At 53.7% G+C, this 27,549-nt stretch overlaps 1 protein-coding gene across 1 annotated transcript in view; it reads right to left on the bottom strand.

Annotated features, from left to right (window-relative positions):
* Nucleotides 1–6,349: 6,349 nt before the first annotated feature.
* Nucleotides 6,350–27,549, bottom strand: part of RNF213 (ring finger protein 213) — a gene marked incomplete at both ends in the record, with an annotated part of 111,379 nt that continues 90,179 nt past the window's right edge. The window contains 20 exons of the mRNA XM_080714157.1: nt 6,350–6,503; nt 8,893–9,071; nt 9,233–9,322; nt 9,511–9,705; nt 10,829–10,906; nt 11,850–12,051; nt 12,163–12,343; nt 12,991–13,074; nt 13,291–13,423; nt 14,507–14,758; nt 15,561–15,652; nt 16,210–16,387; nt 17,605–17,764; nt 19,966–20,060; nt 21,827–21,861; nt 23,153–23,234; nt 23,733–23,975; nt 24,405–24,515; nt 26,104–26,223; nt 27,225–27,415. Coding sequence (XP_080570283.1) covers nt 6,350–6,503; nt 8,893–9,071; nt 9,233–9,322; nt 9,511–9,705; nt 10,829–10,906; nt 11,850–12,051; nt 12,163–12,343; nt 12,991–13,074; nt 13,291–13,423; nt 14,507–14,758; nt 15,561–15,652; nt 16,210–16,387; nt 17,605–17,764; nt 19,966–20,060; nt 21,827–21,861; nt 23,153–23,234; nt 23,733–23,975; nt 24,405–24,515; nt 26,104–26,223; nt 27,225–27,415 — 2,855 coding nt within the window. The remainder of the gene's footprint in view (nt 6,504–8,892; nt 9,072–9,232; nt 9,323–9,510; nt 9,706–10,828; nt 10,907–11,849; nt 12,052–12,162; nt 12,344–12,990; nt 13,075–13,290; nt 13,424–14,506; nt 14,759–15,560; nt 15,653–16,209; nt 16,388–17,604; nt 17,765–19,965; nt 20,061–21,826; nt 21,862–23,152; nt 23,235–23,732; nt 23,976–24,404; nt 24,516–26,103; nt 26,224–27,224; nt 27,416–27,549) is intronic.

Here is a 27,549-nt window from a genome sequence, read left to right as displayed (position 1 = left end):
TATGTAGTGCTGTGAGAGAAAAGTAGTAAATATGGGTCGTGACTTTGATCTGGTGGTTGGGAAGGGCCTGCTGTTGAGGTGATATTTAGAGGAGCCCTGAAGACAAGTGGTGGAGAGCATACCAGGCCAAGGGAACTGCCGCAGCCCTGCCTCCCTGCACGCGTGTGGCACACACCTCAAGGAGGCAAGCCCCGAGGGAGCGTGGTCCCTGGCCAGACCGCTCCTTGCTCTTGGACGTCTTTCATAGCTGTTGTTCTTTGGTAATGATTCTATTAGCTTTTCACACAAATGGCTCCGCTGATGTAAAACGAGGTCCCAGAATCAGGACTGTGGGAGAAACTGACTCCGTGGAAGATAAAATTTCTGGTAATATAAGTCTGGGCCCTCAGACTCCCCCTGCCTTGCTCCAAGCTCTAATAAGATTGGCTAGAGAAGACAGAGAGGGGAATACACCAGTATTAGAAAGAGGCATCAAAATATATTAATGTGCTGGTATTGGAAAATTGCTTTGATAATTTCCAAAGTATAAAATATAGTCAGACCTAGGTGCTGTGCAGGCACTCAGACAGGGAGGGGCTGCAGCGGTTACAATGCAGAGCTCCTCTCTGTCGTTGCCCTTCATTCTAATCATTAACCTGTAGTAAAAGCCTTATGAGTCAACTGAAGCCATTAGCCCTAAAACTACAATAGAGGCAACCAGTGCCTCAGTTTACCTCCTCTCCTCTGGTATCTGGCCTGGGTATAGGAAAGGTAAACTTTGTGTGCAGCTTCAAAGCACCCTAGCTGATGAGCAACCAATACTGCCCAATACAATAGAGCCGAGGGCCAGGTGGATTCTTGACCCTGCACTTACTACGTGCGCTGTCTGGAGACAAAGAGGCACCACCTGGCTGAGGAATAAGTATGTCAGAACAAAAGACAGCTATAATAAGTGTACAGGTATAAAGTTTTGATGGTTATAAAGAAAGGGAATCTTGTGAGAATAAGAAAGCATTTTGTATGAAGTAAGTTTTATCCTAAGATTGTCTCAAACGGGAAAGAAAGGACCAGGATAAAAAAACAAGAAGGTTAAAGCAAGTTGCAGAAGGTTTGTGGTATGTGATGAAGCTGGATTATTAAAAGAGGATGTTTTGCCGGGCGTGGTGGCGCACGCTTGTAATCCCCGCGCTTGGGAGGCGGAGACAGGAGGATCGCGCAGGTTCGAAGCCAGCCGCGCGCGCTGGCTTAGGAGACCCTGTTTCCAAATAAAAATGTAAAACTAGGTCTGGGAGCGTAGTCCGGAGGTAGAAGGGCTTCCAGGAACCCCAGTACTGCAAAAATAAATAAATAAAAATAATAAATAAATAAATAAATAAATAAAATAGGAGTAGGTTTCTAATAAGCCCACCGCTTGTGTATTCCCCAGAGGAAAGGGCTCAGCAGCAGGAGTGTCCTATGGATAGTAGGGGCTAGAGGAGTACATCTTACAATTAAATCTAGAGACTCCAAAGTCTGCAATGATAAATGCTTAAAACTCTCCAGAGACATTGGGGAGAGACAATTCTTTAAACTGGCTTCAAGGTTATTTATCAGAGAACATTTACAGGGATCAACTCGCCTGTGTCTTCTTGTCATGTTGCTTTTTGGCCAAGTCTGCCAAAATGTATTGTGAGTGTTGTCTCATAGGCTTGAAGCTTTCAGACTTCAGATGGTGGTGCAAACAGAAGGAACATCTATCAAAGCCCTTTGGACGGCCATAGAGACATACGCACCCGTCTGACTCCCTCACCACCCACCTGCCTGCCTGTATCCTAAAGCCGGGGCCCCCAAATTCGTCCCCGTCCAGCTCAAAGACTCAGCGCCCTTATTCCTTTGCTAAGGGGTGTCAGGAAGTTACTAGACAGGGGAGGACATGGACAAAGCCTAAGGAATGGAAGGTTCCGAAAGAGTTAAAGGAGATTCTATGAGAAGTCGAATTCTTCAAAACTCTGGGTGTGACTCCTGTCCTTCTCGGAATTCGCCCTCTAAGGCCACCCACCTGTGAGGCCAAGGGGCTGATCTTAATCACAAGACCAGTAATGTCACAGATCTTCTTTTTGTCTTGTTTACATGTCCTTCACTTAATAACTCACTATTGTTCTTTGGTGTTTACACTTTTCTACTGGGAATTTCACTAGAGAAGGATATAAGAATCTTGGTTTTGGAAAATAAACTTTGTCAGTTGCACAAGAGGCAATTGTCCGGGTCAGTCATTTCAGGTTTCTCCCTCCCAAGTTCTGGAGAGGAAACTCCACATTTAGCGCTGTGAACAGAGACTTGAAGTTTATTTGATAAAGGGGAGGAATCGCTGCAGAAAAAAGCTGAATCCTTGCCCCACCTTCCAAGAACCCTGTCCCAACAGTCCCAGTGCTCCAGCCGAGCTAGTCCATCGCAGGGAACAGCAGGCGTAAAGGTCCTGCGGTGGGAAAGAGATTGGTTCATTTGGGGTACTGAAAGGCAGCCTGGGAGGCTGAGGTATGGCCATTTAATCTGTGGCTTCTATTCTACTAGGAGAGTTCAGGAAAGCATATGCACTAATAAGGTCTGAATGTGAGTTTCAAGAGGGAAACACTGCAGATGGCTCAGACTGGACCAGTAAGAGTGAGGTTGGAAACGTCTTCCTATACAGCAGCTGACAGGGCTGGGAAGCCAGGCAAGTCTGCAGCTGAGAGAGGATGCACCCCGCCGGTGCTTAGGATGGAACCCTGAGTTACACTCCTTGTCTGCTTTTGTGTGTGTGTGTGTGTGGGGGGGTACTGGGAACAGGACCCAGGGGCATTCTGCCTCCAAGCTACTATACCCCCAGTCCTATTTTTTATTCTTTATTTTGAAACGGTCTCACCGAGTTGCAGAGGGCCTCTCTAAGTAGCTGAGCCTGTCTGCAAACTGCGATCCTCCTGTCTCAGCCTCCGGAATGCTGGGATTACAAGCGTGCACCACCACGCCTGGCTCTCTTTGTTTTGTTTTGAAATAGGGTCTAAGTTGCTGAAGCTGGCCTGGAGCCTGCAACTCCCCATCTTAGCCTCCCAAGTCCTAGGGTCGCAGGTGTGCCACACCTCCTCCTCCTTCTTTTTTTTTTTTTTTGGTGGTACTGAGGTTCCTGGAAGCCCTTCTACCTCCGGGCTACACTCCCAAACCTATTTTTATATTTCTATTTGGAAACAGGGTCTCTTAACCAGCGAGGCTGGCTTCGAACCTGTGCGATCCTCCTGTCTCCGCCTCCCAAGCGCGGGGATGACAAGCAGGTGCCACCCTACTCCTTGAGTACCCAGCTGTGATGTTGTCCACCTACTCTTCTGTCTCATCACAGAGATGGGAGCGATTGTACAGATGGGAAATCACTGAACTCCGCAACACCCCCCGCCACCTCAAGCCCTCTCCTCGAAGGCCCTGCAGGGAGCTGGGTTTGTCGCACCAGCATTTGCTCTCAGGACTTTCCTGTGGCGTGCTTTTCTAGCTGGATTCCAATCCTGGATGTTGAGCTGTGAACCTGAAGGCACCCGGAGGTGCAGAGTGCAGGTGAGGCGTTCAGCCCAGGGCCCCTCCTCTGGTCCCAAGGAGCCCTCTCTCCAGGCCCACTGGATACAGCTCCGCATGTCTTATCAGAGATGCATTCCATCTGCATACTGGCACGCCCACCACAGGCAACGGCACCTGCGCGGCTGGGCTCTCTGGGCCGGTGTTTTGTTCCAATGTCTTATCATTGAAATTTCCAGGTTGGTTGGAACTGCCTGACCACACAGGAATAACTAAAATACCTCAGGCCGCCTCACGTAACAAATGACAGAATTCTTAGCACCATTAAGGAAAGGTAATTTGAATTACTGTTTCTCCTCTGCTTTCCTTAGTTTGATGTGGTGCTGGGGGTAGAACCCAAGGGCATTCTGCCTCCCTTCCAGCAACACCCCGAGCCCTACTTTTTATTCTTTGAAACAGGCAGTGTCTCACTAAGTAGCTGAGACTGGCTGTGAATCTGCAATCCTCCTGTCTCAGCCTCCCAAGCGCTAGATTACAAGTGGGTCACCACGCCTGGCTTCTTTTATTTTCTGTTACCAGGAAGTCTGCCCCAGCCCACAGCCTGGCTCTCTGAAACAGTTTAGTTCCGTGTCTCTTATCTTTACTCCTTGGCGGCTGGAGATCTGATGTTTCCAGCAAAGTTCCTTTAGGCAGAGCACAGAGGCTGCGACTGAAGCTTTTATGGCTGTGGGGAGCGGCAGGGATCCCACCATGACACAGACAGGCTGATCTGCTCTTGTTTTGCCCACAGGAAGTCGACTCACACGCCCTAAACCAGATCACAGTGTTCTGTTCTGAATCCTCCACTTCACGGGCATTTCTGCAAGAACATTTCCTCAAGAAAGTGAAACCATTTCTAAGCCTCACTGAGGGCTCTACGCCGCCAGCACTCTGCCCACCCGCAAAGAGTGACTCCTTAGCAGAACTCAGGTTTATTAAAACAGTTCGCCCGGTATAACAAAATTCACATTTGCTTGTGTTAGCTCAGTGTGCTTCTGTACAAACACGACGACGCTAGATAGGACAGCGAAAGGCCTTGAAAGCACAGCGTACAGTAGGAAACGTCGTCATGAAAAGCAGTTCAAGAATTCCCCAGGCCAAGGGGGAACCAGGCATTCACGACAGATGGCCCCGATTCCAGCTGTGCCGGTGGGGGCAGCGAGTCTGAAGTGCCGCCTGCTGGCCAGGGCGAGCGCACCCCAAGGCAGAGGTAGCAAAGGAGGCCTAGAGGAAGAATTCCAGAACCCTCTCCCCACCCGGGAGGCAGTGTGGGGGTGGGCGAGGGGAGAGGGCTCTGCAGTCTGGAATGTTAAGGCGAAGGGGGTTACTGAATGGGAGGTCACTGGTGCCCCCTCGGCAGACACCATGGAGACTCCCAGCTGGCAGGAACGAAGCACGGGTCCTTCCGCACAGCGGCCACCATGCTCCGTGGCTGAATTCATCGCTACTTTTATTTTTTCCAGTGCTGAGGACCGAATCCAGGGCCTTGGGCAAGCCAGGCGAGTTCTCTACCACTGGGCGCGTTCCTCGGTCCCTCTTTTTATGTTTCTGTGGCCCAAAAGTACAACATGGGCTTGATTTTGGGAGGTATCCAGCCCTGGCGGTGCAAGCTTGTAATCGCAGTACTGAGGAGGCTGAGACAGGAGGATGGCAGGTGTGAGAGGAGCCTCAGCGACTCAGTGAGACCTTGTTTCAAAAAAAAAAAAATATATATATATATATATATAAAGGGCCAGGGGTCAGAGGGAGAATGCCCCTGGGGTTCAATCCTCAGTACCAAAATCAAAGGATAATAAAAATGTGTATTAAGGCTGTGGCCTCCCAACTTGTAAACAGGTCCCGATCTCTCTGCAGATTGGTCTTTCTTGGGCCATGAGGAACAAAAATTCATCCAGAGAGATCAAGGATACCAGAGTAGATTTGGGGAAGGGAACAGACGCTTGAAAGGCAGCAGAGATCAGGGTGCATTGCTTCCCTTCCCGTCAGTAACTGGACTGGCTGTGCGCACTCTGAGGCTCAGTTTCTGTCCCGTGGACGAGACCCCAAGAAGGGACCAGACAGTCATCGGCTCAGGGAAGCCGAGATCACGCCGAGACTGGAGGCCTCACCTCTTTGGTTGCAATGCTAGACAACCGGAAGCTCCCCAGGGTCGCCGAGAGCAGGCCTCTGACCCAAGCTCACATGAATAAACTTCCATCTGGAATCTTAAGATGGAAGAATCAGAAGGAGCTGTGGCTGCCGATCGACCCTGTTCGTTTTATTCACGGGGAATTCTCAGTCCAGTGTTCTTCACAGGGTCTTCGGCTCTGAGCCTCTGGGATTCGGCTCATCAGGTCTGGGTCAGCTCTTGTTCATGTGGCCTGAAGGTGAGTGTAGACACCCTGGCTTTCCCCGTGTTCGCGAGAAGATGAAACACTGGCACTGTTTCACATCTTGGAAACCCAGAGAGAGGTGTACAAAACACAGGCTGAAGGAACTTGAGAGGAAAGAAAAGCAGATTCTCGTCTGTGCATGCAAAACAGAAAATACATCAATACTGCTGGCTCCTCGTCTCTAGCGATGAGGACGGCCTGGTGCCGGGAGCGCGAGCCGGAGGCCTTGGCTGGATGTGACTGTTCCCGCGCCACTTCTCTCCCAGAGCGCAACGGGGCCACGGCACCACGGATGGGGCGCCAGCACGGCGGGAAGGCTCGGGAATCTGCGTGTTTCTGGCTCTCACAAGGCGGCCTGCTGCCGTGGCGTGTGCGGGCCTCCAGTGCAGCGTGGGAGCCGCCGTCCGCGAGCGCCCAGTGTCCGGTCTTAGCTGAGCACCCTTCTATCTTGCCTGCCGGTCCCGTTTCCGTGCAGCAGCTGCTTTCCACACGGAGACACAGCTGGACAGCAGGATCTCTTCGGGGAACTGGGATTCCACTTCTGGAAGGGCTTCGCTGTCTTTAGTTTCCATGTAACTTACTAGAGTGTCCCTCAGTCTGCAAAGTCAAGAAAAAGAGTGTCTTTATAGCATCAGAGCCAGTCGGATGTCATTCCACCTCCAAGCCACACGCTCAGCCTTTGCTTTTTTATTTGCTTTGAAACAAGATCTCACTAGGTTGCTGAGGGTGTCACTAACTTACTGAGGCGAATCTTGAACCTGCAATCCTCTTGTCTCAGTCTCCCAAGTACTGGGATTACAGGTGTGCACCACCACTCAAACTCAACCATCATTCTTAATAGTCGTTGATAAGACCGGGGTGCTAACTAAGGCTAGAAAAAAAGCCGGCCGTGGTGGCGCACGCTTATAATCCCAGCATCTGGGAGGCCGAGACAGGAGGATCGCGGCTCGTGGACAGCCTCAGCTACTTAGTGAGACCCTGTTTCAAAATAAAGAATAAAAAAATCGGACTGGGGATGAAGCTCGGGGGTAGGATGCCCCTGGGTTCCATTCCCAAGATTACCAAAAAAAAAAAAAAAAAAAAAAAGACTAGAAAAACCGAGGTCAATGTAAGGTCAGCCAGCTGCCCACTTCCGGAACCTGGACTTTTGGTGGTTGGAGTCAGCCTGGACGAGCTGATGCCCAGTGAGACTGCCTCAGGCATTCTGCTAACTCGGATCTGTGGGGCTGCTGTTACTCAAAAGAGGGGCGTATCCATTTTCAGGTTTTATATTAAGAAAGACCGCAAACTCTTTAGGAAAGGGACCCTGATTTTACCTACCGAATAGGCTCAAAAGCGTATAAATGTACATAGGCATATAGTATCTCTTATGACAGAAGAGAAAAGCAACCACGAAATGTACTGGGGAGCCAGGCGTGGTGGGCACGCTTGTAATCCCAGCATTCGGGAGGCTGAGGCCAGAGGATCGCGGTTCACGAACAGCCTCGGCTACTACTTAGGCCCTCTGCAACTCAGTGAGACCCTGTTTCAAAATAAAGAATAAAAAAATAGGGTAGGGGTGTAGCTTGGAGGTCAAATTTCCCTGGGTTCCATCCCCTGACCTGCAAAAAAAGTATTGGGGAGGAAAATGGGTATCTATCTATCTATCTATCTATCTACTTTTTGCAGTACTGGGGATGGAACCCAGGGGCATTCTACCTCTGAGCTACACCCCCAGCCCTATTCTTTATTCTATATTTTGAAACAGGGTCTCACTGGGTTGTAAATGGCCTCACTAATTAGCTGAAGCTGTCCTCGAACCGCGGTCCTCCTGTCTCAGCCTCCCAAATGCTGAGATTATAAGCGTGCGCCACCACGCCCGGCGTTGATGATAGACATATTCAGAAAACAGTAAAGTTAAATGCTTGCCTCACATGACACATAAAAGTGAACTAACAAAACAAACGTACAATATAGACTTAGAGACGCAGCGAAGGGACGCGTGGGGGGCACTTCGTGACCCGAGGGCACAGCAAGGAAGACCTCCTCACTGTGCTTCTCTGGGAGGCTGTACAGGAAATTCTGCCAGGTCCCATTTCATAAGTTAAAGAATGAGATATCGGGTGCGGGGCATACGCCTGTAGGCCCAGTGCCTGAGAGGCTCACAGGAAGATCACAGGTTGAGGACGGCCTCGGCAATTTATGGAGACTCTCATCAACCTATGGTTTCAAAATTAAAATAGGGCCGGGGAGTCTAGCTCAGAGGTAGAATGCCCCTATTATATGCATAAAAAATAATGACTGATAAAAAGGCCCAGTCACACTATCTAGTAATGAATTACAAGTGAAAACAAGATACCATTTTTTGGGGTCACTAGATTGGCACAAATGTAAAATATCAATAATGAATAATTTGGGATTTCTTGTACTTCTAGTATTTGCACATTGGTACAGCTTTTTCTACCAAAACCTTTTTTTTTTTGGGTGGGGGGACCTGGGGATGGAACCCAAGGGCATTCTGTGTCCGACCTATACCCCCAGCCCTATTTTTTATTCTAAAACAGGGTTTCACTAAGTTGCTGAGAGCCTCACTAAGTAGCTGAGGCTGTCCATGAACCTGGGATCCTCCGGGCTCAGCCTCCCAAGTACTGGGATTACAAGCCTGTGTCACCACGCCTGGCTCTATCAAATATTAAATGCAAGCTGGGCGTGGGGGCGCACGCTTGTAATCCCAGCATTCAGGAGGCTGAGACCTGAGGATGGAGGTTCGCTGACAGCCTCAGCTACTTAGTGAGACCCTCCGCAACTTAGTGAGACCCTCTTTCAAAATAAAGAATAAAAAACAGGGCAGGGGGCATAGCTCAGAGGTAGAATGCCTTGGATTTCATCCCCAAACCCGTGGGGAAAAAAAAAAAAAGTCCGTAAGAGACCAAATCCAGAGGAGCGAGTCCTCAAGTGCTCCGGCCTAGGGAACGCCCGTGTCCAGGGACGCCTGCCTCGCCCGCACCTCCACTCAGGGTTGAAGCTGTCCTCGGCCCGCGCACCCCTCAGCTTCAGCAGGATCATCTCGTGGAGTTCCGTCAGGAAGGCATCCAGGCTCACGTGGTTCAGGAACGTGCCGAGGAGCCTGGCATCTGCCGGGCTAAGGTCTGCTTTGTATTTTGAGTCAATTTCCTGGAAGGGATCCTAGAAAGAAGGATTCACAAGCTGATCAGGAGGGCCAGGCACAGAGGGAGCACGGCGGGGCGGGCGGAGGCCGGGCACAGAGGGAGCACGGCGGGGCGGGCGGAGGCCGGGCAGGTGGAGGCTGGGCAGGAGGAGGCCGGGCAGGCGGAGGCCAGGCTTACCTTCTTCAGCCGCAGCAGCTGCTCAGACTTGTGCGTGGAGAGGAACTGCCAGAGGGCAATGGCGTGTTTCAGCTGACACTGGTCTAAGGCCTGGAGAGGAGGAGAATGCCGGGTAGGAGGCAGGGGTCTCTTCCCTCAGCCTGAGCAGGCCAGGAGTCGGGGTGCTCCCCTGCGAGGGCTCCCCGCTCATACTTCACAGCAGTTCCTCTCCCTCATCCTGCGTGGAGCCTCGCCGGGCGCTGCTTGATTTCCCTGGGGGGCCACCACGCAGGACCCACCTTCAACACCAGAGCCGTGTGGTCGCCCATTCGCAGGCTGTCTTGGACGTACGCGTTAAGCTGCATGTCGGGATCCCCACCGGCGGTGCTCAGAAAGCCCAGCGTGACTTCTATGACGATCAGGGCCTCACAGGTGTCGCTGTAGGCCTGCAGCTGTCCCCTGATGGCACTGGTGACCGAGCTGGGTAGGGGGCTCTAGGAAACCAAACCAGGACGGCGCCACGGGTTGGCTGGGCCCCTCGCTTCTCACTACCTGATAAGAGCTTAGCTTTCTCTCTCCCGAGCCACAGGTGGGGCAGACTCCAACAGTCACAGTAGACGCCGCGCGCGCCGAGAGCGGGCAGCATCTCAAACAGAGGGGCTCAGCAAACCCTCGGGACGACACGGCGAGGGGCGGGAGGCACGGCCGTCTTTCTCTGGCGAGCTCTCTAAGATCAGAATCGGGTTCTCGGGCCTTTAGCTCACACACGGTCCTGACATCCTGCCTGGGAAACCAACCCTCCGAGCCACGCACTTAACCCCAGCAGCTAAGAACTTGGTGCAGGAGGATCACAGGTCGGAGGCCAGCCTAGGCAACTTCCGGAGGCCTTGCCTTAAACGAAGCCAGCCTTGGTGGCGCCCGCCCGCAATCCCAGTGCTTGGGAGGCTGAGACAGGAGGACTATGAAGACGAGGACAGCCTCAGCAAGTAGTGGTGACTCTCAGTGACTCTCAAAGTAAAAAAATAGGGGTGGGGGGTGTAGCTTAGAGGTAGAATATCCTTGGGTTCGATCCCCAGTACCACAAAAAAAATAACAAAAAATAGAAAATGAATAAAAAGGGCCAGGGTATAGCTCAGTGGTAGTGTACCCTGGGTTTGATCTCTAGCACCACAACAAAAGAAAAATGCTGGAAAAAACAACAAAAAAACCCCAGCTGGGTGTGATGGCATGCACCTGTCATCCCAATACTTAGGAGGCCGAGACAGGAAGATGGCAGGTTTCAGACCAGCTTCAGCAGAGAGACTCTTAACAACCTAGTGTGAACCCTGTTTCAACACAAAAAAAGGGCCAAGGATATAGCTCAGAGCTGTAGCCCCTGGGTTCAATCCCCAGTACCACTAAAATACTAAAACAGAAAACAACCCCAAGCTGTCCATCTGTTTATATTCAACAAGACAGCAGGTGGCCTGCCGTCCTGCCTGCCTCTGCAGACTTCTGTGTCCTAGGGAGCCAGAGCCCTGGGCCCCCGACGCACACGCGGCTGCTGGAGCTGTCCCCACGGGGATGGGCCAACCAACGAGGGCCAGGTCCACCAAAAATGGGTCACAAGACGAGTACCTGGGTCATTTTGTTCTTGATGTCTATGAAGAGATGTTCGTAGTTCCAGTCCTGTCTGGAGGCCAGGGTGGGTATGCCCTAAATTGAGAAAGAAAAATTGGGGGGAGGGGGAATTAAATCCATAGCGGGGGCGTCCATCAGACACAAGCCAGCTATAACTCAACAGTCGCACTGAGCGGCTGCATTCCCGGGAGAGGCACACATCTGGCCTGCGCCTGGCGGTCCTGTTCCCGCCGCAAACTTGGGACGTATTAAGGCAGGCAGCCTGGCCTCCGTGGCTCGCAGACACCACCACGTGGCAGCGTGGCTTGAGGATCACCGCGGGCCGAGGGACAGTACGGGAGGGGGGCTCATCTGTGTGTGTGTCCGGTGACTGCTCGGGGCCCAGGAGCAGCGCGGCCACTGTGCCAGCCAGCCGGACTGTCGGGGTGAAGCGCAGGTGGCTTTGGGCTCAACCGGCTCCAGCCCGACTGAAGAAGAGGGGACAGGAGCACACCTAAGTGTGTCTCTGACCTGCAAGGAGTGCAGGGAAGGGGAAGAGGCGTGAAGTGCTACTGTGCTCAGGGAGGGAGGGGCCGGCCGTGTGCGGGGCCAACGCGGGTAAGCAGGGAGGAGGCTGGAGGCGGCTGGAGGGTTGTGCCGGACCAAGGGGTGCGGTGGGCAGGCAGGTGGGGCTGCCCAGCAGAGCCAGGGGCGCGGGAGCACTGCGGCGGGGGGCAGGGCTGAAGATGGAAGGAAGCTCTGGGGCAGGGTGTGCGGAAGGCACAGCCGGCGGCCCCCGGGCTGGGCCACTTGGGTGGGCTGAGGGATGTCAGCAAGGACCGAGGTGTCCTCGATGGTGCTATGATCTACGCCAGAACACCTGGATGCGAGTCGTGGCTGGGGATGTGGAGGAGGGCTCAGGAGCACTGCCCAGCCCAGAGGAGGAGCACGGGAGGACGCTGGTTCTGGACCCAGGGCGACACGGCCTGGAGAGCCACAGAGGGCCAGCGCAGCCCGGCGGCGGCAGGGCTCGGCCTACCTTGAGGGTCAGCCTGGGCTTGCCCTGCAGGAAGCGGCTGCTAATCTGCCTCTGGATTTTCTCCAGGTCAAACTCCTGCAGGGTCTCCCTGCCTTGCTCCACTTGGTACTGGCAGTTGGACAGAATGAGCGGGATCAGGTCCCGTTCCACTTCGTAGCTGATGACGTGCAGGTCAGTGATCTCGGAGGCGTCCACGGAGTAGCTGAGGCACAAGAACGGAGCCCGGTGTCCAGGGTGGCACGGGCCGAGGGCCGGGGTGCAGGAAGCCTGCTCCGCTCCCGCCCTCGCGGTCTGAGCCGACTGGCACCCCTACCTGTTGCTTTCCTTGGAGAATTTTTCCACCGCGTAGACCATTGTGTTGTGTAGGTTAATCAAATAGCTGACCAAGGCGGTGGAACAGAGGCCCAGGCCCCGTCTTCGGGGCAGGATGACCTTAAAATCTGCGTCCAGATCCAAGTCAGAGCTGCAGAAGTCCTTAGGTAGCTTGATTTCACCTTCGAATGACAGGGTTATTTCTAAGCAGAAGGACCGAGCACCGCACAGCGTGGGGGAGGAGGATGCAGACACAGGCATCCCAACTCAATCATGGCGCCCATGCCCAACCCCGGCTAGCAACTCTCTTGCTTGCTAACCAGTTTCCCTGTTTTCAACTCCTTTCAAATGATTCTCTATTTGAGGATTCAGGAGGACTCAGGGTTTAATTTTGATGCTGTATGTGTGTGGTAATGGATTGAGCCCTTGGGTATCCTGCCTCTGAGCTTGACTCCCAGCACTATTTTTTATTCTTTATGTTGAAACAGGGTCTCACTAAGCTGCAGAGGCCTCACTAAGCAGCCGAGGCTGGCCGTGAACCACGATTGTCCTGTCTCAGCCTCTCAAGGACTGGGATTACAAGCGTGCGCCACCACGCCGGGCTCAGTCTCACTAGACTGAGTCTCGCTACTTGCTGAGGCTGGTCTTGAACCTGCAATCTTCCTGGATCAGCCTCCCAAATGCTGGGATTACGAGCGCCAGCCAGCACGCCTGGCTTGTTTCTGGCATTTTTTCTTGTCCCAGCACCTCTGTCTAAACATTCAGAGATAGCATTACCCTGCATGCAGCAGGGCGCTGGGGACGGGCACGGGCCGAGGAGGACGCTTACCATTGGTCTCCAGTGACTGCCTCAGGGCGTTCCAGGTCGACAGAAAGATGGAGATTCTGTCCTTAAACAACCGCTTCAGTCCGTCTGTTGAACAAAGGCGTGTGAGGTCCCCCGGGAGCAGCCACCAGCCAGGTCCAAGGGACCCAGGGTGCCCCACAGAATCCGCCCTGCCCCTCCTGCGCCATCGGCACAGGCTGAGGTGGGGGGCTGGAGGAGGGAGGGGCTCTCCAGCCGCCCACCCACCCCTCCAGACCAAGCACTGTGGTCCTGACGTCTTGTTGGAGCAGAAAGCAGTCCTACCTGAGCTGTGACCGTTAATAAAGTTCCTGATGGAGCCGTACTCATCTTCTGGAACGTTCTGGAACTGTTTCACTAGGGTCCTTTGCAGGGCCAGGATCTCAGGCAAGAATTTCACCAGCCTCAGCTCCGCCTCCTGGAGGAGGGAAGGCTGTGAATACCCCGCCCTCCAGCTACCCAGCACACTGCCGGGCGCGGCCCTGGGCGGGCTGGGGATTCATCTGGCCAGCCGGCGGCGTAGGGTTGAGGGCCGAACGCAGTGTAACATCTGCCTTGAGGGCTGGAGCGGGCGCTGGGCCGGCCGCTCATCCCACACAGGACAGACTCAGGGCACCCTGAGTTCACACAGACAGCCTGTCCCACGTGGCCAGTCACAAACAACATACAAACACAGCCGCTCAGCAGAGCCTGGGGGAGAAATCCCAGTACCTGGCAGGTTGAGACAGGAGGGTCGCAGGTTCGAGGACAGCCTCAGCAAGTAGTGAGACTCTCATCGACCTAGTGAGATTATGTTCCAAATAAATAAATAAAATGGGCTGGGTGTAACTTGGAGGTAGAATGCCCCTGGGCTCAATCCCCAGTACTCAAAAAAAGAAGAAAAAAAAAAAGAAAGAAAAAAAGAAAAGAAAGGAGGAGAGAAGATAAATGGGATTACATCCAACTAAAGGCTTCTGCACACCAATAGAATGAGGACATTCTGTGCCAACTAATCACCCAGTGAGGGGAAGTACCCAAAATGTGAAACTCAAAAGCTTGACTACAAGCCAGGCGTGGTGGCACACGCGTGTGATCCCAGCGCTTGGGAGGCTGAGACAGGAGGATCGTATAGGTTCAACCCAGCCTCAGCTATTTATTGAGGCTCTCAGCAACTTAGAGAATAAAATATAAAAATAGGTCTGGTAGTATACCCCAGAGGTAGAAAAGCCTCTGAGTTCCACCCCCAGTACCACAAAAAAAAAACAACAACAAAAAACCCAAAACTTGACTACAAAAATCAAGTGAACCAGTTAAAAATGGGCAAATAAGCCCATCAAAGTGGAACCTGCCTGTCATCCCAGTACTTGGGAGGCCGAGACAGGAGGGTCGCAGGTTCCAGGACAGCTTTAGCAAGTAGTGAGATTTTCATCAGCGTAGTGAGACCGTGTTTCAAAACAAAAATTAAATAGGGCTGGGGGACTCCTGCTGCTCAGGGAAGGGGGCCGGCAGCGCGGCGACGGACCTTCTGCAGGAACTGCCAGAGCAGGGGCACGGCCTCCCTGCCATTCCTGCGCTCCACGACGTGCAGCAGGCTCTCCACCGTGACCTTCGTCCTGCAGCTCCAGATCCTCGAGCAGTGGACCATGCTGTCCTGGGGCAGGTGGGGCAGGAAGGTGGCCGGGTCGCCGTATATGATTTTGGCCACGGGGTTGGAGCTGATGCGCTCATCTTGGCTGATGAGTTTGGTCACGTTCCGCAGGGTCTTATCCAGTTGCTGGAGAAAGAAATGATACAGAATCCTGGAAGTGAGATACTGCCGCGGATGGCTCAGGACCCACCAGCGGCTTCTCAGGGAGTCTGCCTGACCTGCCAGCAGAGCTGGCTTTTCTTATCTTTATTTATTCATTTATTCATTTATTTATTTATTTGTACTGGGCATGGAACCCAGGGGCATTTGACCTCCAAGCTACACCCCCTGCCCTATTTTTTATTCTTTATTTTGAAACACGGGCTCACTGAGTTGCAAAGGGCCTCACTAAGTAGCCGAGGCTGTCTGCGAACCGCGATCCTCCTGCCTCAGCCTCCCGAGTGCTGGGATGACAAGCATAGGGATCCTTATCTTTTATGATAATTCACTCATTCCTTGTTTGTAGACTAGACTTTATATCACTCTTGTTTTCTGCTGTGGTCACTCACTCTCAGTGAGACAGAGGAAGAATTAGTCTGATTGCCAGTGCTTTTCTGGTGAAAAGCTGGGCGTGTAGCTTGTCTCCAGAGGAGTTTATTTATTTGTGGCACTGGAAATTGAACCCAGGGGCTTTCTACTTCCAAGCTACACCCCATCCCTATTTTTCATTCTTTATTTTGAAACACAGAGTCTCAATAAAACGCAGAGGGCCTCACTCAGTAGCTGAGGCTGGCTGCGAACCTGGGATCCTCCTGTCCAGCCTCCCAAGTACCGGGATTACAAGCGTGTGCCACCACACCCAGCGGGAGAGGCCTCGTCACCCACCCAAAGGCATTGGGCGCGTATTCCGGCGGACACAAGGACTCCTTCCTGGACAGGAGCCGCTTACCTCTAGTTCAGGCAAGAGAAGAGCTTCAATGTGTTTTTCCCAGTTGTTTCTGTCTCCTCTGGTTGACAATACTGCACTGAAATTGAAAATCCCTGCCAAAAAAGAAAAACCACCCCAAAATAAACAAAAGTGCGTTGTTACCCAAGAAACAAAAACACAGCACTCTACACTAAATGTTAATTAATAGAAATAACACTCCTTTCGGGTAATACCTTCCTAAGTTAACTGAGTTTTTAAAAAATGTTTCTTGCTGCCAACACCAAGCTACTGAAGGTACCCCGGTCTCTGACAACCCCGGGCTCACACAGCTGCGGTCGTAACGCCCTTTAAAACAAGACGACTGCCTTGAGCCTCCCAAGTCCCGGGATGACAGGCGCTCAACACCATGCCCGGCACATCACCTGCTTTGCACGAGCCATGCCCTCAATACAGTAGGTTAACACTGGGTGCCAACACTGCCTAGCAACCACGCCGCAGCCCTAGCCAGTGTGTGGCTGGCTGGAGCCGCGCAGCCCTCAGCCCCCAGCAGAGGGAGCTCCGGGGCTCCCCAGTCCTAGCATTCCTGCACCCCAAGGCCTTGGGGACCCAGCCGGATTTCTTGGTCCTGGCGCCCCCCCCTCGCCTGGCCCAACCTTCGACCCTGCCTTACTCTGGCCAGAGGGGTGCTGCTGAGGGAGGAGGCGGCGCAAGACCAGGTGGACCACGTGCGTGGCCTCGTCCACGCTCCTGCCCAGCATCCGGGTTAGCTGCTCCAAGTCCTTCCGGATGTGCTGCTGCAGGAAGCCCTGCGGGTCCCGCACCGGAGGCTTGATAATGTTTATCAGAGCCTGCGGGGCAAGGAGACAGGCCTCTGTGAGCAGACAAGACGGCGGCCTCCGCGGCGCCACCGCCGGCCGAACACGGGCTTGGAGGTCTCTGGAGTGCTCTCCAGGGGACTGCGCGGGGCGACCCAAGGGTGATGACACAGCGGAGGCCAAGGGAGACAGGCGGGCGAGCGGGCAGGCGCAGAGGCCCTCGCGGTCAGTGTGCCCCTTCCTCCCTAGGGTCACGAGGGAGGCATGGCTGACAGGTGCCCCTCCCACACGCAGGTGATGACTGCGCGGACTGGACGATCTGCTCATTACACCTGTGCCTATCCGTTTGTAAACTTGCTTGTATTGGTGAAATATTAAAATATCCTTAAAAGATTTGAAGCCGGGTGTGGTGGCACAGGCCTGTAATCCCAGTACCTGGGAGGCTGAGGGAGACAGGAGGACCACAGGTGTGAGGCCAGCCTCAGCAACCTACTGAGAGCCTGTTTCCAAATAAAATAGGGCTGGGAGTGTAGCTCGGAGGTAGAATGCCTCTGGGTTCAACCACCAGCACCACACTTTAAATTTTTTGTTTGTTTGTTTGCAGTACTAGGGATGGAACCCAGAGGCATTCGACCTCCGAGCTACACTCCCAGCCCTATTTTTTATTCTTTATTTTGAAACCGGGTCTCATTTAGTTGCAGAGGGCCTCACTAAGTAGCCGAGGCTGGCCGCAAACCTGTGATCCAGTCTTAGCCTCCCAAGTACTGGGATTACAAGCGTGCGCCACCACGCCCGGCTTGCCAGCGCCACACATAATTTAAATGAAGTGGGTTTTACATAAACTAATGAGTAATTCCCCTATTCCTTAATCTGCAACGACGGCGGCCTCAACTTGCTATCCTCCTGCCTCGGCCTCCCAAGGAGCTGGGATTATAGGTGTGTGCCCACCGTGCCCAGCCAGGACTTTGTGTGTGTGTGTGTGTGTGTGTGTGTGTGTGTGTGTAGGGATGGAACCCAGGGGCATTCGACCTCCACGCTACACCCCCAGCCTTATTTTTTATTCTTTACTTTGAAACAGGGTCTCACTGAGTTGCAGTAAGACTGTCCGCAAACCGCAATCCTCCTGTCTCAGCCTCCCAAATGCTGGGATGACAAGCGCGCGCCGCCACGCCCGGCCAGCCAGGACTGAAACAACCACAGCAGGCTCATCCTGGAGGAACCGAATCGGGTTCCCCAGCAGCGGGTCGTACCTGGGGGCTCTGGGCGGCTCCCCAAAGCATAGCCAGGTGAGTGAGGAGGCGGAGGAGGACGAAGACCACGGGGGGCATCTCCCGGTCCGCCGCCGCCACCGCGCCCCTGCTCTGCGGGCTGCCCAGCACGTGGCCCGTCTGAGTTCTGTCCACGTTGTTTCTAGAAAGGACGAGTAAAAACAGCGTGGAGAGTGAGCATGGCCGTTTCTCCCCCAGGGACGCGCCCCACATTTTTGGCTTCTTAGTTCTTTCATTTTTTGTTTTTTTTTGTGGTGCTGGGGGTTGAATCCAGGGAATTCTATGTTTGAACTACACCTAGCCCCCGTTTTTTGCAGTACTGGGGATGGAACCCAGGGGCATTCTACCTCTGAGCTACACCCCCAGCCCTATTTTCTTTATCCTTTATTTATTTTTATTTTTTGGTAGTACTGGGTTCCTGGAAACCCTTCTACCTCCAGGCTACACTCCCAGACCTATTTTATACTTCTTTTTTTATTTAGAAACAGGGTCTCTTAAGCCAGCGCGGCTGGCTTTGAACCTGCACGATCCTCCTGTCTCTGCCTCCCAAGCGCGGGGATGACAAGCGTGCGCCACCAGCCACCACGCCCGGCCTTTTTATCCTTTATTTTGAAACAGGGTGTAAGTTGCAGAGGCCTCACTAAGTAGCTGATGCTGGCTGTGAACCTGCGATCCTCCTGTTTCAGCCTCCCGAATCCTGGGATGACAAGCGTGCGCCACCACGCCTTGGCTTCCGCCCCTCTTTTTTTTTTTTTTTTTTTGCGGGTCTGGGGATGGAACCCAGGGGCATTCGACCTCTGAGCTACACCCCCTGCCCTATTTTTTATTCCTTATTTTGAAAACAGGGTCTCACTGAGTTGCAAAGAGCCTCACTAAGTAGCTGAGGCTGTCTGCGAACCGCGATCCTCCGGTCTCAGCCTCACGAATGCTGGGATTACAAGCGTGCGCCACCACGCCCGGCTCCCCCTCCTCTTTTTTGAATTACTTATTTTTATGTCATTGGGGATTGAACCCAGAGGCATTTATTTTCAAGCTATACCTTTTTTTTTTTTCTTTTTTGGTGGTACTGGGGTTCCTGGAAACCCTTCTACCTCTGGGCTACACTTCCAGACACCTGTTTTTTATATTTTTATCTGGAAACGGTCTCTTAAACCAGCTGGCTTCGAATGAACCTGCACGATCCTTTCTCTGCCTCCCAAGTGAGGGGATTACAAGCGTGTGCCACCAAGCCCAGCACTACACCTATTTTATTTTGAAATAGGGTCTCACTAGGTCAATGAGCATCTCATTACTTGCTGAGACTGTCTTTGAACCTGTGATCCTTCTGTCTCAGCTTCACAAGTATGGGATTATGGGTGTGTACCACTGTACCTGGATTAGATACTTAGTTTTAAAGAAAATAATATTAAAAATATATTTTTTTCCTTGTGGTGCTTGCTAGGTGTGGTGGCACATGCCTGTAATCCCAGTACTCGGGAGGCTGAGTCAGGAGGATCATGGGTTCACAGCCGCCCTCAGCAACTTTGTGAGGCCCTCTGCAACTGAGCATTCTACCTACGAGCTATACCCCAGCCCTATTTTTTATTCTTTATTTTGAAGCAGGCTCTGAGTTGCAGAGGGCCTCACTAAGGAGCTGAGGCTGTCAGCAAACTGCAATCCTCCCGTCTCGAGAGGGCACCACCACACCTGGCTTACTGTGCCATTTTTTAAATTATTATTATTTTTTTGGTGGTACTGGGGGTGGAACCCAGAGGCTTTCTACTTCCGGGCTATACTCCCAGACCTATTTTATCCTTTCTTTGGAAACAGGGTCTCACTAAGTTGCCGAGAGCCTCACTAAGTAGCTGAGGCTGGCTTCGAACCTGCGCGATCCTCCTGTCTCAGCCTCCCAAGCGCGGGGATTACAAGCGTGCGCCACCACGCCCGGCTTACTGTGCCATTTTATATGAGGGGCTTAAACATCTGTGGACTTCGGTAGCTGTTGCGGTGGATACCAGAATCAATCTCTACAGCCATTGCAGGGTGACCATATTTGCTTAGATTATATGTCTTTCCGTTTTCTCAAATGAAAACAGAACAAAACCAGGAAAACGCCGAGATCGTTGACACATGAGACGGCGTCTGCCTGGCCTTGGGTCTCAGACTTAAATGTTGCGCTGCGCTCAGTGACCTGCGCATGTCCAGTGTGTTCTACCAGAGCGAGCCCGAGGCCCAGAGGGCAGACACCGTTCGGTAAGCAGCAGCGCATCGACATGGCGGGTGACGCGCCGCCCTGCTCTGGCTGCAGCGGCCTCGTGCCCTTCCCAGCACGCACGGGTGCAGGGACACACACGGCATACGTACTGGACCATCTGGAAGCCACTCGTGGGCTGGTGATTGAGGCCGCCGATCGCAGCGCCGCAGTCGACGCAGGTGCTCCGCTCCATCGGCCTGCCGCACTAGGAGAAAGGCAGTGGGATCAGTGCACGGGCGTGGCAAGGGCAGCGGGGGCTGTGCTGAGTGGGCACGCACCGCAGGGCAGGGGCGGCGTGGGGGCAGGTGGCCTGCCCTACAAGCAGGCCGCCTGGAGTTTAAAAATTAGATGTGACAGCGTAGTTGGTTTTTTTTTTCCCCTTACCCAGGGACATTCTACCTCCAAGCTACAACTCAGCCCTATTTTTTATTTTTCAATTTGAAATAGGGTCTCTCTGGGTTGATAAGAGTTTATTTGCTGCGGCTGTCCTCAAACTTGCGACCCTCCCGTCTCAGCCGCCACAGTGCTGGGATCAAAGGCATGTGCCACCGCGCCTGGCTGTGACCATTAAGGTCAAGCCCCAGAGACCTGAGGGACATACACAAACCCAGCTCCTCCCGCTCAGCACCTCCACGCCCGTCTCCCTCGCCAGTTTCTAGTGCGTCTTTACCGCACACCAGGAATGGCGTGATCGTTCTAGCCATTGGACTTTTTATTAAAAAACAAAGTTATCTACTGAGGATTGAACTCAGGGACGTTCTACCTCCGAGCTACACCCCCAGCCCGGTTTTATTTTTAGTTTTAAACAGGGTCTCAGTTGTAGAGGGCCTCACGAGGTTGCTGAGGCTGGCTGTGAACCTGCGATCCTCCTGCCTCAGCCTTCCCAGTACTGGGATTACAAGCGTGTGTCAACCATGCCCAGTGCAAAACTGTAAGACTTAATACTGTAAAAAGCCCATTTTCCAAAGTCACACATTGTCCCGCTGTACACCACGAACCAGAGCCTGCAGCACACCGGCCTGTCACAGGCTCCCGGGTCATGAAGTGCAGAACTGGAAGAGTTTTAAAATCTATTTCTCCTTCTTTCCCTCCTCTTCATCTTTTTTTTTTTTTTTTTTTAAACTGGGAATCGAACCCAGGGGCATTCTACCTCTAAGCTACACTCCTAGCCCTTCTTAATTTTTAATTTGAAATGGTTGTCTCAATAAGTTGCCGAGTCTGGCCTTGAACCTGAAATCCTCCTGTATCAGCCTCCCAAGTACTGGGATGAAAGGCAGGCACCACTGCTTGGCGAGAATCTTTACAGACGGGAATCGAGTGAAGCTGAGAAAGGGGACGAGTGTCCATCAGGCCCCTCCAGGTATCCTGTTTATTAATCCACATGGGCTGTTTTGAGCCCGAGCCCGAGCCCGCCACACAGCAAGGGCGGATGTGCTTGCCGTGGGAGGGCAGCAACGGGCAGCATCCGTTCTTCCTGGAGAGCTTGCCACCTGCGAGTCCCCTTCCTGTCCTCCCCCTCACCTCTTCTCGGCGAGTATTCTGGCTGACGGTTTGGTCAACACGGGGCCATTCCATAAAGCTGCGTGGCTGAGCCCCGCGTGGGCAAGGGAGGCGGCAGAGGCCCCCAGCCAGCAGCACATCGATTCAGGGGCCTTTGGCCAGGTGTGCAGACATTCCTGGTGGCCACGCTGGCTGGGGGCGGACTGCCGCTGGCTCCCAGGGCGCTAGGGCTGGGCATACCCTACAGCGCACAGGCGAGGCCCTGCGATGAGGAATCGTGGCCACAGTGCGGGGGGCAGAACCCTGGGCTAGAAACCCTCTGCGCCCTTCAGATGCTGCCTCGCAGGCCCAGCAGGAGCCCAAGTCTCCCAGAAGGATGGGCCCCGTGCTCGCTGCCCTCTCCCTCAGCCCCAGAGGAAGACACATTTGGAGCCCCCTCCCCCAAGCCCTGTCCCGAGCACCAGGACTCACCTCTCCTACGGTGCACGGATGACCATTGGGGCAAGCTGTGGAGGGAACAACAGGGCACACGTTGGCTAACAGGGCACACGTTGGCTAACGAGGCCCCCCGACGGCCTGCGCGGGAAGGGGAAGCTGCCACTCCACCCCGGCCTGACCCAAGGAAGACATGCAGCGGGCACCCCGAGCGCCCTGCCACGCTCCTGGGGCACAACCCACGGCGGGCACCCCGAGCACCCTGCCACGCTCCTGGGGCACACACCCGCGGCGGGCACCCCGAGCGCCCTGCCACGCTCCTGGGGCACAACCCACGGCGGGCACCCCGAGCGCCCTGCCACACTCCTGGGGCACACACCCGCGGCGGGCACCCCGAGCGCCCTGCCACGCTCCTGGGGCACACACCCGCACATGCTGCGAGTGAAAAATGTCTGAATTTGACTTTACCAAGCAGAGAGAAAGTAGATCATAAAGCTGGGCACAATGCCACACGCCTGTAATCCCAGTGCTTGGGAGTCGAGGCAGGAAGATCGCAGGCTACTTAGTGGGGCCCTCTGCAACTTACTTAATTAATTTATACTGGGGATGGATCCCAGGGGCTTTCTACCTCTGGGCTATACTCTGAGACCTATTTTGTATTTTACTTGGAAACAGGGTCTAAGTTGCTGAGAGCCTCACTAAGTAGGTGAGGTTGGCTTGAACCTGTGCGACCCTCCTGTCTCAGCCTCCCAAGCGTGGGAATTACAAACGTGCGCCACCACGCCCGGCTGGCTAGTAATTTAGTACTAATTACTATATAAATTGGACATGGGTCATATCATCCTCTTTCCCATTTCTATACGTCAAAGAGCTATGGTTGTGTAAAAATCCTTTGTATTCTGGCTTTTTTTTTTGGTACTGGGGACTGAACCTAGGGGCATTCTACTTCTGAGCTGCCCTTTCTATTTTTTTGTTTTGAAACGGTTTTGCTAGTTTGTCAAGAATCTCACTAAGTTGCTGAGGCTGGCCTCAAAGCTGCGATCCTCCTGTCTCAGCCTCCTTACTTCTGGGATTACAGGTGTGGGCCACCGTGCCGGGTACATTGTGGCCGTTCAGTGAGCCTGTGAGTGGTTCCCCGTGTCCACCTTCTCCCAGACAGCACAAGAGCCTCCTGAAGGGCCTGTCCCACGGTCTAGAAGTGAAAGGATCTGGGTTTCCGGCAGAGGGCGGGATCCTTTGAGCGTCTCCCGCAATGCCATGACCATGGGCAGGAGGAGGCAGGCGACTCTGGACCTTCAGGGGGGTCGGGGCTGCTATGCTAGGTGGAGGGGAGTGTGGCCCCAGCTGGACACCGACACTTACTGTACCAGTGCATGGTTTCCAGACCCTTCCACTTCTGAGCTTGGGCCAGCAGGTCCTCGGGCATTGTTGGGAGAAATGCGTTCTGTAAGAATACGAGGAGAAACAGCCGGGTGAGCCGTCACCCAGCCAGAGCCCCGGGCACGCGCAGCCTCCGCCTGCCGTCCTTGCCCCAGAGCTGTTGAGGAGCGTGGCAGCACTCTGGGCAGCAGCAAGGGCGGGCAGGCTTCCCCACCGCCTGGGGCTGAGGACCAGGTGGGCAAAGACACAGGCGGATGCAGAAGGGGAGGTAAAGGCTGCACAGTTCCCGAAGCCCAGGCTTGGTTTCTTTTGTGAAAATCACTGGTGGTGGTCTTTTTCTTTTTCTTTTCTGGTACCGGGGATTGATCCCAGGGGCATTCTACCTTTGAGCTACATCCCCAGCCCTATTTTTATTTTTTTGAAACGAGGTCCGACTTGCCGAGGCTGGCCTCGAACCTGTGACCCTCCTGTCTCAGCCTGCAAGATCACAGGCGAGCGCCACCACACCCAGCTCACTGAAGTTTTTACCGCACAAGCCACAGTAATCGTGGCCGGGCCTTACCGCCATGTTGGCCGGGGAGAAGGCCAGATTCCTTAGGGGGTCCAAGGTTTTGTTTGGCCCACACAGAAGGACGACCGCAGCATGAACGGCCATTTCTGTCACGGTTCCTTCGAGGTTGCCGTCCCCGGAGCCCGTCCTCAACAAGGGCAGAGTGTTGTTCACGAGGGCTTTTGCAAAATCTCGGACACCCGGGAGAGAAAGGATCGGGCTTTCTTCCAGGAATCCATTCACAGCCGCGCATTGCTGGCAAGAAGTAACGTTAGGAGATTTCAAAGAAGAATATTATGTGAACTGAACGCTTACTCCTTGACCATCACATATCTTGATACCAAAACACTTCAAATACGAAGGTAAATATGCTTAAATTTTGACCCACTGAGGGGAAATTCTTCAAAGAGAATTTTTGTGTCGTAACACAGCAACCACATACCTGGGCACAAGTTTTCCTATTCTGTTTTGGCAAACTTTCTCATGTTCCTGAGTTTAGTTTTAGTGATAATTCTGTGAGCTCTGCGTTAAACGGAAAATGGATCGCCCACGTTAACAAGGGAGAAAAACTTTCTATCCTAGGTAAGAAATTATGGGCGGGACCTGTGTTGTGACTTTTATTATATTTGAAAGTCTTTCCAGAAAACAAGACCCTGAACAGAAGCACTGGCGGCCCTCACTCACCTCGGGCCTCGGGTGGAGGCTGGGGTCGCGGGAGCGGTACAAGTCAGCCACTTCTCGGAACAGAGCCAACAGGACGTAGACTGCCTGCTGGGCTCTGGGGCTCCTGCAGGCCTGCGGGGCGAGGGCATCACGTGAGAATGCAGAGGGGCCCAGCCCTCAAACCTCCGGGCCCATCTCCATGGGAACAAGTCATGCTACGCACAGATTCAATGCAGTGTTCAGACAGTTAATGAGCGGATAAGCCAGGCGTGGGGACACACACGTGTAACCCCAGTCCTGGGAAGGCTGAGATGGGAGGACTGCAGGTTCAAGACCTGTGTGCCGTAACGTAGTGAGACCCTGTCTCAAAATAAGAACGACACCAAAGCCCGAGGGTGTAGCTCAGAGACAGAACCCCCTCCCCAGACCCTCCCGCTAATCCCTAGTACCACACACACTACAACCCTCAGGGTATAACGAGGGAAATCAGCTTCTGTCCTCTCCTGACTACTTCCGTGGCCTTTGTAACAGCTCCTGAGCAGATACAGGGTTCTCCAGCCCCTCTTTCCTGGCACAAAGCCAGGATGTGGGTCTCAATTTTTTTTTTTTTTCTTTTTGCAGTACTGGAAGTAGAACCCATGGGAGTTCCACCTCCGAGCACACCCCCAGCCCTATTTTTTATTCTTTATTTTATTTTTGGTGGTACTGGGGTTCCTGGAAGCCCTTCTACCTCCGGGCTACACTCCCAGACCTATTTTTACATTTTTATTTGGAAACAGGGTCTCCTAAGCCACCACGTGCAGCTGGCTTCGAACCTGCGCGATCCTCCTGTCTCTGCCTCCCAAGCACGGGGATTACAAGCGTGCGCCACCACGCCCGGCTTTATTTTATTTTTTTATTCCCAGAGTGGGTCACCACTCCCAGTTTACAAGTTGGAATTCTTCTTTTTTTTTTTTTTAATGGTACAGGGGAGGGAACCCAGGGGCATTCTATCTCTGAGCTACACCCCAACTCTATTTTTATTTTTTATTTTGAAACAGGGTCTCACTAAGTTCTGAACTGCCTCGCTGAGTAGCCGAGACTGGCCGTGAACCCAGATCCTCCTGTCTCAGCCTCCCAAGGGCAAGTTAGAATGCTATTCACCCTGCGTCTTCATCATGAGCGTCTCTGTGAGTGTGGCCCAGCTACAGACGGTGCTAATGGGCCTCCCTGGCACAATAATCCTGGGGAAATGAGCTCTCAGCAGGGTCCCCAAGGAAGCAACACACATGAACAAATGGAACAGGAGCAGCTGGGCGTGGTGGTGCACGCTTGTAAACCCAGCACTCGGGAGGCTGAGACGGGAGGATCACGGTTTGCTGACGGCCTCAGCTACTTAGTGAGGCCCTTTGTAACTCAGTGAGACACTATTCCAATATAAAGAAAGAAATAGTGCTGGGGGTGTAGCGGAGGTAGAATGCCCCTGGGTCCCATCCAAAAAAGAGAAAAGGAACAGGATCTTCCAATGGGCTCCTGTGCCTGGGACACACAGCAAACTGGGCCCTGACTCCGAGGTCCCTGTGCTCCCATTCCAGCCACTAGTTCTGGCATGCTGGCCCGGGTATCTGACTCCCCAGCAGCTCTACTCGACGGGGTGGCCCTGCCGTCCTCTCTACCGCACCCACATTGCTGGACGTAGAGAAGGGAAGACGTGGATGGCGAGAGATGCGGCCTGTCCTACCTTGAGCGTGGTCTCAGCATCCAGGGCCCTGCGTTCGAGCATGGCCTTGCCCACTGCATCACGCAGAGCCTTGTATTCATCTCCATGTACCAGGTACACGTCCATCTGGCCCATGTGGTCCTGCAACACCAGGAGAAGAGGGGTCAGTCACGCTGGGGAGGATGTTTTGCAAAGAACCATCCTGGGAGGTAAGAACATTCAGCCATCAGCAGCAGCTCGCAGGTGGCGCAGCTGGGATGTCCGGGCTGGCCCCAGGCATGACGGTGCTTGGCCACTGTGGGGAAGCGCTGCCTCTGGGGTGGATGAAGAGGTGGAGGTGAACACGGAGCCCCAGGAGGGGCCAGGCCGAAGCCGAGCTGCTTTCTTTATTCACAGCATGTAAGGTGTGTCGCCGCTGAGCCCCAGCTGAAAATTTCTTCCCACGGTCCTGGGATGGAACCTAGGGGCATTCTACCTCCAAGCTACACCCCCTGCCCTATTATTTATTCCTTATTTTGAAACAGAGTCTCACTGAGTTGCAAAGGGCCTCACTAAGTAGCCGAGGCTGACCGTACACCGCGATCCTCCTGTCTCAGCCTCCCAGATGCTGGGATTACAAGCATGCGCCACCACGCCTGACCCCAGCTGGAATTTTAAGAATGCCAGGATTTCTAATGCCATTTCATAACCTCGGGACAATAGGAGTGAGCTAACTTCTAAACATAAAGAAAGCACAACTGAGAGGCCCCAGAGCCAAGCTCGGCACACCCGTCTAACCTCCCTTCCGATCCCTCCTCCCCAGCCTCTTCGGTCTGGCAGAGGTAGTAAGGATTCAGCCTGCAAAGGCCACAGAGACGCTCTTTTAATGTCTCTGGTTCTCATTTGTTCAGAAGTGGAGCCTAAGTCAACTTTGCATGTAAGCGACAAACCAGAAACACACACACAAACACACGTGCATGTGTGAACGCACACAGGCTTACGGCCCATCCGTGCCCTGCGGCAGGGTCCTAAGCCTGTGCTGACGCGGCCAGGCAGAGGCGGGGCAGACACACGCCCATCTCCTGCCTGCACGGGGAGCCAGCCCGCCCCACGGTGCGGTGCGCTGGGGCTCCGGCAGCACCCCGCAGGGCCCCGCTTCTCACCTGCTGCGAGAGCACTGTCTTGGGAAACACCCACTGGCACAGGCGGCCCTGCCCGGAGAGGCTCTGCACGAATCCCATCCCGCGCTGGCTGCCGAGCTTCCTGACCAGGTAGACGCGGTACCAGTCGTTCCCAGCGCGGGCGCAGAACTGCTCCACCTGCCGCAGGTAGCGCCGCCTCTCCTCCGCCATATCTGAGAGGTCGAGAGAAAGGAGTCGGTGACCTGTGACTTTAAAAACTTCCTACAGGACAAAAGCGAGCCCAAGGACAGGAGGCCTGCGCTGGGGACCAGAAGAAAGAACGTGGGAAGGGCCAGGACTGTCAGTG

The sequence above is a fragment of the Muscardinus avellanarius genome (assembly GCF_963383645.1).
Source record: "Muscardinus avellanarius genome assembly, chromosome: 16".
Lineage (NCBI taxonomy): Eukaryota > Metazoa > Chordata > Mammalia > Rodentia > Gliridae > Muscardinus > Muscardinus avellanarius.
The sequence above is the reverse complement of the archived record's forward strand: the minus strand, read 5'-3'. Positions and strand labels throughout refer to the sequence as shown.